A 12,510-nucleotide genomic window follows, 5' to 3' on the forward strand; every position below is an offset into this window, starting at 1 on the left:
TAGTGGGCAGGGCCTCTGCTTGGTCATATATGTAACGCTCTTCCATCATGTAGTACAACAGAGCAGAGCACTTTGTGCCTGATACCTAATCTTAGAACTGGTTGGTTAAACCAAACGTAGGGACAATTCAGAGTGATACTGGGGCTGGAATTAAAAGTCCATCTGGCTTTGTGAGATAGTATATTTGGTAGATTACACTTTATCATGCCATTCGCATAGTTGGGTCCCGAAAGGCTTGCCCTGGGAAGTATTTGAAACCCCTCCCCTTTCTTGATCTCTTCCTGAGGTTTCTGGCTTTCTTAGAAATGCTTAGGGAATTTGGTATTATATATACAAATGCTGTGTTTTGTCTCCAGGTATAGAAAGAGCATTCAGCCTGAGCGGCTTACCTTTATTTATTAGCATAATTGAATGCTGCAGTTCTGTGGTTTTCTACTCTACTCCTTTGTGGTATTATCAGTGCAAGTCAGAAAAAAGAAGGGAAGAGCAATGTGACATTTCTTCCTCAGAGGCCAGGCTGGGCCATCTGGCAATCTTTAAATCTGGGTGCCAGATTGAATAACATGCTTTGGGTGACTTTTTAAATGTATTATTCAGGGTAGATGTTGTTTTAACCTCTGTGCTTCACACAACTTGCTAGCTAATAGGAATCTTTTCTCTCCTTTGCTTGAAAATTATATGGAACACAGCCCAGTAGAGACTAATAAATCAGCAGGAGAATTCCTCAGCTGGTCTGCCTAACAGCTAGTGATGGAGAAGGTGGTTGAATTATTCTGCGTAAAGCCAGGACAAGGAAATGATGTGCAAGTGTCGTTCAGCAAATCTGTGAGGCACAGTCTGGATCCTGACTGATCTAGCAACTCGGATCTTCCTCCTGATGGGGGACAGCGAGTTCAGCTTCTAGCCTTGACTCAGTTGCTCCTTGGTTTCTTGAAATTGACAAGTCACATCCCTTTTCTGCATCTCAGTTTCCTCTCTTGTACGATGAGGTCATTGAACTATGATCGTGATCTTGGAGGTCCCTTCTATGCTTTCACTTCTTCCATCACATTTTATAAACCTATAAACCCCAAGTCTTCTGTCTTCAGGCTAAATGGTTACAATCACTGGAGCTTCTGACAACCTACCTTTTAATTACTCTCTTGGAGCTCAGTGCCAATATTTGTATATTCTAAATTGCATTATCTCAAACTGAACTCAAGACTCGAATGAGAGCCCGAGTCTGTTTTATAAACAAACCCTATGAAACAAGGGGGACACATGAGGTCAACTCTATTAATACTGAGAAATTATCTGTCTCAGCAAAGAAGTGTCCCCATGTGTTAAGATAGAAGACTAGGCATCATCACTGTGCATATGTGTTAAAGGAAAACTGTTTCTCTACTCACAACTCTTATGACACCAAATGTGTGGGCTTTCTCCCCCCATACCAACCAATTTTCCAATTCTCTGGATACCAACTGGGTGTCATATAATTTAATTCAGTTCTGACACTAATTACTTGGAGTTAGTGTCAGGTTCCACAGGTTTAAGGGCTCAGCTTCACAAGACTGCCCTCACTTCAGACACCAGTCGCAAGTGATGGGTCCCCAGGGTACCCATACTTCTGTCCATCTTGGCTACTAAGTCAGGGTTTCCTACAAACCCACTCAGTTTCAGTAATTTGCTAGAACAGCTCACAAAACTTAAGGAAACATCTACTTACATTTATCAGTTTATCATAAAGGATATTATAAAGGGTACAGATGAACAGCCAGATAAAGAAGTACGTAGGGTGAAGTCTAGAAGGGTCCCAAGTACAGAGCTTCTATCTCCATGGAGTTGGGGTGTGCTACTGGCACGTGCATGCATTCACCAACCTGGAAGCTCTCTGAACCCCCTAGATGAGGAATTTTTGTGGAGGCTTCATCATGTAGGCATGATCACGATCGATTATTATTAACCCAATCTCCAACCCCTCTCCCATCCTTGGACAATGGGGGATGGGACTAAACACTCCAAGCTTCTAATCATGGCTTGATCTTTCTGGTGACCATCTTCCATCCTGAAGTTATCCAGGAGCCCAACAAGAGTCAGCTCATTAGAACAAAAGGTGCTTCTATCACCCAGGAAATTCCAGGGGATTTAGGAGCTCTGTGTCGGGGCACCAGGGGCAGGGATCAAATATATTTCTTATTTTGTCACAGTGCCTTTGTGAAGTTATAGAGTAAAACAGAAATCAAGAGAAGGGGGACTTCCCTGGTGGTCCAGTGATAAAGAATCTGCCTTCCAATGCAGGGGATGCGGGTTTGATCCCTGGTCGGGGAACTAAGATCCCGCATGCCGTGGGGCAACTAAGCCCGCGTGCTGCAACTACTGAGCTCGCGCGCCTCAACTAGAGAGCCTGCGTGCCGCAAAAACTACAGAGCCCACGTGCCCTGGAGCCCACGTGACACAACTAGAGAGAGAAAATCCACATGCCACAATTAGAATCCCACGTGCCCCAACGAAGAGCCGGCGCCTCAATGAAAAATCCCGCGTCCCTCGAGGAAGATCCAGCGTGCTGCAACTACGACCCGATGCAGCCACCCCGCCCGCCCCCAAAAAAAAAGAAATCGAGAGAAGGAAATGCAAAGAGGGAAAAGCATCCTTCGCCTTTAACTTAGGACTTCTTAGCAGGAGGACTAAGGTCATTGATAACTGGCAGAAACAGATGAAGGGTCTTGCAGAAATACTTCACCAGGTCACTTTTTAATCAGATCTTGCTGAAACATTTCTGGGAGATAACAAGTCAGTTAAGGCACTAACGGCCTGGGGATGAAATTTTCTTTGGCAAGCTTAACTGGGACAATGTGTGGTTTGGGATCATCTTGGAAGGAAGATGCTCTGTGGCTGGATATTTCTCTGAAGCCAGAGGGCTTCAGATGTGGAAGAAGTTCTGAAACGTCCAGTCTTACTGAACCATCCCTGTAAGAAGGCAAGTGGTGTGGGGAAGGAGGAAGAACACATAGCAAGAGCCAGATGCTAAGAGTCTACGAGTTTTAAGAGTAGAGTAAATGTGTTTGATTCAGACCTAGTTTCTTACTAGAGCCCTACTGCGTCCGTGTGTTTATTCTATAAGCTCCTAATTATAGAACTCCGTAATGGAGTTCTGCCCAAGCTAACACTTCTTTAGATCTGTTTGTGGTTGTTACACATACTTCCACCTATTCATAATACTGCTTGGATGACCTTTTAGAAATGTGGTTCTTTCATAGGCAGCTTTTTTAGACTGGGTATTCTTCTTAAAAGGGACCTGGAGAAAAGAAAATTCAGGATGCCTCGGCTACATCTTTGTGACACAGGCGTTTATCTGCCCTCACCCTGGAGGAACAATCCCATCTGCTCATCTGCTGTCTTCAGAGCTCTGTAGAGCTGCCTGGAGATCGCGCCGCTAGATATTCTCAAGTCACTAATTGCTCTCAAAGCCAAGGATGGGCTAATTAGCTGAATTTCACACTTGAGAAGATGTAACATTTGAAATTTGGTAACACCTGAGACAGTTTTTATACTCACATATTTGGTGGAAAATGCAATCCAAATAATCCCACTTCCTTCATATTTAAATTGTTAAAATGTTGCTTTGTCAGAATTATTTTACAGATGCATAATTTGTTTCAACAAGGCTCCTCACATTGTTTTGACCAATAGCCAGTTTACTGGTATTGTTTTTATAACTTCCAAATCAGCAGAATGAAGAATATAATTTGTCGGTCATTTTTATATATTGAAAGCTCTAACTTCAAATGCTCTTTGTTGTATATTTTTAAATGACTTTTGCTATTAAAAAAATCTCAGTTCAGTCAAGAGTTCCTTTAGCAACCAGTTGGTACAGCGAAACAGGAGTAGCCTTGATAGAATTAATCATATTGAATTTCAGTTTTCATATCTGTAAAGTAGAAATAATATTAACACCTCACTCACAGTGTTATGGAATAGATACGAGAAAATAAATGGGACACGCTTTGTGATAGGTAAGGGTCTAACATTATCATTGATTCTACCAAAAGCAAAGCACCAAAATATAATCATATAAATATATAATTATATAACCTAACCATAACCATAGTTATATAATCATACAACTAAGTACTGTTGATATATCTGCCCACAGGAGGCAAATCAAAATTTAATTTTTGTATTCATATGCTGATATGTAGCATTTCTCTAATGACCATAATTGCACCGGAGACTCACAGCCCTGAAGATTGCTTATGGATGGAAAAAAAATGCCTCACCAGAGAAATGACTCATTTGTATAAGGGGAAGCACAGACTGAAGAGGAGACTCTTCACCCATCCACACAAGTCCTCTACTACTGTGTGCTCCCTTGGAGCCCACAAGTAACTCAGCTAAAAGCAAAAGGGTAGAAATTGATCTGAGTTCTCAAACTACATGGTTCTGTTATGACTCACACGGTTAAGAGGCCCCTTGGGCTGAACAGGACACCCAGCATTTATCAGTTAGTTCATCTCCATGTAACTAACACAAAACCCAAATTAACACTGACTTAAACACACAGGAGCGAAGGAATGCTTCCATACTGTTGACGGGAGTGCATAAGGGTGCCATCATTCAATTTAGAATATGAAACCATATATTCATATGAAGAATTTTATGCACATGTTCGTAGTAAGCTTATTTGTGGTGGCCAAACTGCAAACAAACCACAAAACCCCTTTTGTTATTTTTCAGGAAGAAAATGAACTATTCATACCTGCAACTTAAATGATTCTCAAAATAATTATGCATCATGAAAGAAAAAGACAAATACAAAAGTAAACATTAAGATGCCAATGATATTAACAGTCTAGAAAACACTAATTGAGTGGGGAAAAAAGTAAATCAATTGTAATTGCCTGGGAGCCCTGGGAGACATGTCAGAAGGTAGATATTGGTGTTGGATGTTTGTTGTTATGATAATGGATCCGTGGCTTTACAAATATGAAAACTTACCAAACTGTACATTTTAGGTATGTTCATTTCAGTGCATACCAACTGTACAGCTCAGTTAAATTTGAATAGAAATTGGCTTCACATAAAAATCTGAATCTCCTTTTCAGTAGAACTCTGCCAACCACACGTTAACTCCACCACCTCTCCTTGTCCATGGGAGGGATTCTGCTGCAGAAGCAATGAAGGCTGGTGAGCAATGAAAGGTGTTTCCACTTGAGTTATCCAGGAACTCTGCCTGGGTCCTAAAAATCACATGCCTGGATTACACAACTTCCACTCTCATACAGCTCCAAAATCACTGGTGGTTCTCACAACTGTCCTCATCTCAGGGTGACCTCTGAACCCACCCAAAATTCTGACATCCAGGACGCACCATTAGTCCCACAGAGCCCTGCGGTCTACCCTAGGAGGCCTTGGAAAACAATGCAAATTAGATCACAACTGGAGCGAGCGCTATTCTCTGCCATGATCAAACCATTGGTTTCTTAATATAGCTTCTTTATTACCAAATTCTTTATTTAATTCATATCTTAATTGTATGAATTTATTGTTTATTTTTGGCAAAGCAGTTTTTGAGAAAGGGCTTATGTGTGCTATCCTGATTTCTTTCATGTTGAAAATATGAATAGTACCTCCTCTGGATTTAATCTTCTTTTGGTCACAATTTTCTTTTCTTCTGAGTTTTGTAGATGTTGTCCTGTTATCTTTTTAAAATGAATATGACTATAGAGCAGTCTAATGCCAGCCTGATTTTCTTTCACTTTTAAGGTGATTTTCTTTTCTGCAGGGTACCCAAGGAATTAATTCTTTTTTCTTTAAATCTAAAATCTTGAGCAGAATATAGTTCCATGTTGCTATTACTGTATGACATTTTCTTATGACCACTATCTGTTTTTGCTGTTAACAGATTCCATTTTTTTTACTTCAGGGGAATTTTATTTTAATATATCTTTGAGTGATTTTCCCATTCTTCAGAGACATTAATTACCTTTATGCTGCTTTGTTTTAATCTGTCTTCCGTATCTGTTAGCTTCTATCTGATTGCAGAAATCAGTTTGTCTTTTTAAATCTGCATTTATTATGATTATCTCAAACTTTTCTATTAAAAGTATAATTTTAAATTTCCTATTATAAAATACTTTTTGCATCCAAAAATAAAGGTGAATATAAATATAAAAACCACATATATGCCCACAACCCAGTGTAACAACTAGAATAATATAACCGCATTAAAATTCCTATATGTTTCTCCCAAATTTCATGCCCTCTCTTCACCCCCAAAAGTTCCAACATCTTAGCATAAAAGAGTTTTAAAAAATAATGTAGTATATCCTAATCAATACAGTTTACTTTTGAATACATTTGACCTTTTAAATAAAAGGAATCATACTATATATTCTTCAGCAACCTGTTTCTTTTCCTCCCAAAAATTCTGCTTGTGAAATTAATTTATGTTAACACAAATACCTGTAGTTCTCTTTTCTCACTGTTAACCGTATTCATAGTATAGATATAACACCATTATTTTTTATAAATTTATTTGTTTTTTTAATTTATTTTTGACTGTGTTGGGTCTTTGTTGCTGCATGCAGGCTATCTTGAATTGCGGCGAGCGGGCTTCTCATTGCGATGGCTTCTCTTGTTGCGGAGCACGGGCTCTAGGCATGTGGGCTTCAGTAGTTGTGGCACGCAGGCTCAGTAGTTGTGGCTTGCGGGCTCTAGAGCGCAGGCTCAGTAGTTGTGGCTCACGGGCTTAGCTGCTCCACGGCATGTGGGATCTTCCCGGACCAGGGCTTGAACCCATGTCCACTGTATTGACAGGCTGATTCTTAACCACTGCGCCACCAGGGAAGCCCCTAGATATAACACGATTTATTCATTCATTTCCTTGTGAATAGTTAATTCCAGTTTATTTTAAATTTTTATTTTATAATTACCAATATTATTATAAAGTTTTAGTACAGGTTATCTTATACACATGTTCAAAAATTTCTCTAGAATGTATATTTATAAAGGGAGTGACATTTCTAAGTTATAGAAATCTTCAGCTAATTGAATAATGCCAAATGGTTTTCCAAAATGCTTATATATGATTTAAGTGTAATATATTCTCTTCCTGGATATTGGTTATGTATTACTCTAGAAAGGATAGTTCTGCTGAACTTCAATTTTGGAAGAATGGGATCTGAAGTGACAGGCTAACATAAAACTATCTGTTGTAAACCAAAGAGCAAGGAAGGCAGCAAGACTGACTCAAAGAATAGAGTGTGTCTCACATCTGGAATTAGCTGCTCTTGTGTCTTAGAGATATTATTGGTTGAGTTTATGTCTTGTTCTCAAATATCTCTGTCAAGGAATTGTATTCAAACGTAGGATTATCAAATAACTATTTTTATTGTTTCTTAAAGATTGATCTGTGGGAGATAAATAAACATTCAATAAAAAAAACTGCCAAGTATTCAAGTAAGTTTGGATGTCTGATTTAGCCAAACCAAACAGTTTTCTGCAGAATTTCTCAACTCCATTAATATGCTAATAGACGCTGTGAATTCGTAAGAAGGATGTATATTATAAAGAAGTTCCAATATTATTTGATCATGAAACTCCTTATGTTCATGGACTCCTGGAACGTACTTTGCAGAAATTTTGCTTTCTTCTAATCATGAAATGTTAGAACTAGAAGGAGCCTTAAAACAACTCAGTTTTAAACTCCAATTTTGCAAGAGGGAAACTAAAATTAAGAGAGTTTAAGTGATTTCCCCAAGGACACACAGCTCTTCGATGGTAAAGGCGGGATTAGGATCTGTATCTTCAGATTCTTGATCTAGTGTTCTTTGAATTTGGTTAAAAAATAAATGAAGTTGCAAGATGCAGTGGCTGTACGTATGTGGTATGTCCTTTACCAGTGAGAATAGTGAGACTCAGGTTCTTTCCTGTGAACCTCAAATTGCCCTTCTGACAGCTTATAACATCCCCTCTCTGAAACTATATTAGACCTCTGATCTTCATGAGGGTTCAAGAGTCTAGGATTATTCTCTGTAAAGTCTCCATGTAGAGTAGATATCACACACACTTGATCATCCTATCTTATTGGTCCCTCCAGCAAAATTTAGCCGGAAAAATGTCCCTTCCAACATCACGGTTCAGGTGGATGAGGCAGTTTTATACGTTGAGGTTGTGTGGACACCCTCACACCCCATAAGCAGAATTTAGGACGGGCTTGAAATTTAGAAATGGAATCACCTTTCCATTAGGCAGTGGAACAGTGTGAACCAGAGACCCTTAAAAGTTCCACACCCTTTAACTTTGAGAAAAGTTGTGAGAAGTATGTCCCCAGATTGAATTGCATTGTTATTTGTCGATACACTGTTGTAATAATGAAGCATTTGATATAATCTGAATGTCCGGTAACTTGGGGTTGGTTAAATGAATCAAGGTATGCTATGAAATACTATACAGCCAATAAAAACTATGTTCTAGAGCAATTCATGGAAAGATGTCTAAAACAGAGCTTCCTGAAAAGTGTGCCAGGTAGTAAGTTTTGATGCCCTTTGCCCTCATGGGAGATGGTCAGGGTCTTGTGTGGCCTGAACCCCCAGCTCAAATGTCTCAAACTGCAGGCAGTCTTTCCTATTCACACTAGTGTGTCATAAAAATGACTGTTATTTTTTTATGTACACCATGATGCAAAAAATATTCAGAAAACTGGTCTAAAACCTATTACATGAAACAAAAGGTTATGAAATATTACTACAAAAAGTACATTTTTTAAAATAAATTTATTTTATTTTTGGCTGCGTTGAGTCTTCGTTGCTGCGAGCAGGCTTTCTCTAGTTGTGGCGAGCGGGGACTACTCTTCATTTCGGTGCACAGGCTTCTCATTGCAATGGCTTTTCTTGTTGTGGAGCATGGGCTCTAGGTGCGCGGGCTTCAGCAGTTGTGGCACGCAGGCTCAGTAGCTGTAGTGCACGGGCTTAGTTGCTCTGCGGCATGTGGGATCTTCCCGGACCAGGGCTCGAACCCATTTCCCCTGCATCGGCAGGTGGATTCTTAACCACTGCGCCACCAGGGAAGCCCCAGAAGTACATATTTTTATAAACAGAGATACACTCAAAAGTCTGCTACGAAATGCATCCTGCCTACATCCGGATGATGGGAATACAGTTATTTTTATTTTCATTCTTTTGCTCATCTACATTTCTCTTTTTCAGTGAACACTTTTCTTTAATAACAATAATATGACAATACTAATTTAATACTTACATGACCCTTAATATGCTTTATCTTGTTCTAGCCTCAAGCAGGCCTGTGAAGTAGACGCTGCTATTATTATTTTCATTATATAAATGCTATTTTTAAATTTCAGATTTGAAGCTACTAAGAACTGGACAAGTTGATGCAGAAAGGAAAAGGTGGAAATGAGACATATCTGAAAAGTAGAAATAAGAAAAGGTAGTAACTAATTGTCCATGGGAAGCAACTATGTATGCCTCCAGGATATTGAGGATTATGGCATTAGTAACCGAAACGGAATCAAGGAAATACAAGATTATATAGAGATTTTAAAGAAATTTAGAGAAATGGTTAGTTTTCAAGAAGAAGCTGAGGTTGGCTCTTTACTTGTTGAGATTGAAGAGATAACAAAGCAGGTTGGTAGAAATGTCCGGGTAATGGCCTGCGCTCAGGTGAGAGAAGAAACCTAAAGCTGTAGTGTGAACAGCCATCCACAGTGGAGCCGTGCTTACAGCTACGCAGGTGAAGGGCTCTCCTGAGAAGAGAATGTACAGAGACAAGCAGGGCACCAAAAGTTTTACCCTTTAGACCTCGTGTCCACAGACCCCTGAACTTGACATCCATGTGTAGAATGTTGACAGAATGGAATTCCACAACTCCTTGTGCATGGGTAAATGTTGACAGTGGATGACACGTACAAATAGTTTTCTTCATTGTTTTTCCTTAGATCAGAGATTACTTGATTTCTTTCAAGGAAAGTATAGGTGGAAAAGACACTTAACAAACTTGCAGTGTAGTGTTGGTGAGAAGCACCCTAGAGGATGGAATTCAAGGTGAAAGATACCCTAGCTTTGGGAAGAAGTGATCAGAAATTGAGAAAATGCAACTGAATCATGACAAATGCTTGGTATACTGCATTTAGGGTGAGGAAAGGGTCAAGTTCCAGAAATTCAAAATGGAGGGCCTCTGACTACATATAAATACAATGAGCAAAGATCTAAGAGTCTCAGGAAACCACAACTTGAAAAAGGATGTGCTGTGTATATTTGTGCTGGTGCGTGTAAGATGTTTATTAGGAAATAGTTTTTCAGGCAGCAGAAAGACATACGTGTAATAATACAACCACCTTGTCATATTTGGCATTAAGAAATACATTAGAAATATAATAATTATATTTGTCTTCAAGGTCCCTCTTTTAAGAGAATTCAAAGTTATTAAATAGAATACAGAGGACATCAAAGAAAAAAGAATAGATAACTGTAAAATGTACTTCTAAAAAAAGGCTAATGAACTTGGTATTATCTATTTTTGGAATCAAAAGATCAAGGGATGATTTAATAAGGATCAGGATTATTAAGTTATGCAAGATTGTTATACAGAGCTTTTGGGCATCTTTATTGCCAGTAGAAAAGTAGGAAATAAGCTGAAACTATTAATAACCCCCCCCCGAAGTACATGTGCATATATACACACACATACATGGACCACACATACTCACACACATGCACATATAAGTGCATGTTTGTATAAAGAGCCCGGAAGGGTCTACATCAAACTATTAGTTATTATTTGTGTGTGGTATTGATTATAGGTGTTTTTATTTGTTCCATATCTGTATCTTCTAATTTATCCATAGTAAACATGAAATGTTTGTGCAGTAAGAAAAATGTTTTTATGGTACTTATAGAAGCAAATAGATCACTTGCCTCTCATCCCTATCACCCTGCCAACCCCTAACCTATAATACTTAATTTTTATAATATTCTGTATAACAGTAGTACTGGTACTCTACTTTATCTTTTACAGATGCTAGTGAAAAGTAACCACCTTTCAGACAAGATCATTGTTTTGCCAGGGAAAATTGAAGAAATCTCACTTCCTGAGGCTGTAGATGTGATCATTTCAGAACCAATGGGATACATGCTGTTCAATGAAAGGATGTTGGAAAGTTACCTTCATTCCAAAAAATGGCTGAAAGCAAATGGTGAGTTGGCCAATTCCTGGTTTAGAAAGTAGGCTAACTTTTCTGTAAAATATGCCGTCTTACTTCCCCCATATTCAGTCCTTTACAGAAAGGAGAGAGCATTTCTATTAAACCAGTTCTTTGATTTTCTCATCTTATTCTCCCATAATAAATGAGCTAGTCTCCAAAAGACATTGATGGCAGTGGCTGCGTGGTATTCAGTATGGTAAAGGAGACCAGTTCTGAGTTATGTATTTTTGTCCTAGTTCACTCACTGTTTTCCTTAGCTAACTTGGCCTAACACTTGACCTTTTGACCTTGGCTTCGCCATCAGTATTATTAAAAGTAATCTCTAAAGCCCTTTCAAGTGTTGACCTTCTGTAATGTGAGAAACTCTCTGGTGTCCATTTCTTCTTTCTAACATATTCTCTTCCTACTGTATGTCTCTTTCCCTATGGTCACTACATATAATCGAGATAATAATATAAAGTCCAGTATTCTCTTTGTGCTTAACGAGTGTCTGTGTGTGCTAAGCAATTTGCATAAATTATTTTATGAAAGCCTTACGAAGTGTGAATAATGAACGTTTTCAGTTTATTTGGAGGGTTAGTGCAGAGGTTCTGGGTGATTTTATACTCCTTTCCCAGGGGACATTTGGTGCTGTCTGAAGACATTTTTGAGTTGTCACAGCTGGCAGAGGTGGTGCTACCCGCACCTAGGGAGAAGGGCCAGGGACTTGCTAAACGTCTTTCAATGTGCGGGACAGCCCTCACACACATCAAAGTGTTATCCAGCCCAAAATGTCAGTAGGGCCAAGATTGAGACCTGGCTTAGCAGGAGACAGTATTACGACCCGCACTTAGGAAGAGAAAACTGAAGCACGATGAGGGAAAGCAACGTGGCAAGGACACACCTCTAATAAGTGACAGAGCAGGGGTTTGACCCCAGATCTGTCTAACCCTGAAATCCACACTCACAACTCCTTGCACACACACTGACTTTCCACTGTTCACCCCAGAGAGTGGACATGTTCCAACAGCACATTTTTTTTCAATTAAGGGTTAGAAGGTAACTGGCCAGTTTTAACAGTTGCATCTCTGATGAGAATTGCAGCTCCTTACCCGTTTTACTTACTTTAAAGTACTATTGTTGTGGCTCCCTAGTCATACCCAAAGAAGACAAAACAGAGAAGAAACTGCACCTCCTACCCACCAGGTTACCCGGTCTATATGCATAAGTAAAGCTTTAAGTTTGTCTGTAATTTCCTGCATGTTTCAAAATTTAGGGATTTAGAAATAGGCATTTTTTTTTTAAAAACTCATGCAGAAATAAATAAACTT

At 39.1% G+C, this 12,510-nt stretch overlaps 1 protein-coding gene across 7 annotated transcripts in view; it reads left to right on the forward strand.

Annotated features, from left to right (window-relative positions):
* LOC309634387 (histone-arginine methyltransferase CARM1-like) overlaps nucleotides 1–12,510 on the forward strand; it is a 299,419-nt gene that overhangs the window by 207,174 nt on the left and 79,735 nt on the right. For all 7 annotated transcript variants that reach the window (XM_082404407.1, XM_082404408.1, XM_082404405.1 and 4 more), the window contains exon 6: nucleotides 11,014–11,191. In XM_082404407.1, coding sequence (XP_082260533.1) covers nucleotides 11,014–11,191 — 178 coding nt within the window. The remainder of the gene's footprint in view (nucleotides 1–11,013; nucleotides 11,192–12,510) is intronic.

This window comes from Balaenoptera borealis (assembly GCF_965194805.1).
Source record: "Balaenoptera borealis genome assembly, chromosome: 8".
In the NCBI taxonomy this organism is placed as follows: Eukaryota; Metazoa; Chordata; class Mammalia; order Artiodactyla; family Balaenopteridae; genus Balaenoptera; species Balaenoptera borealis.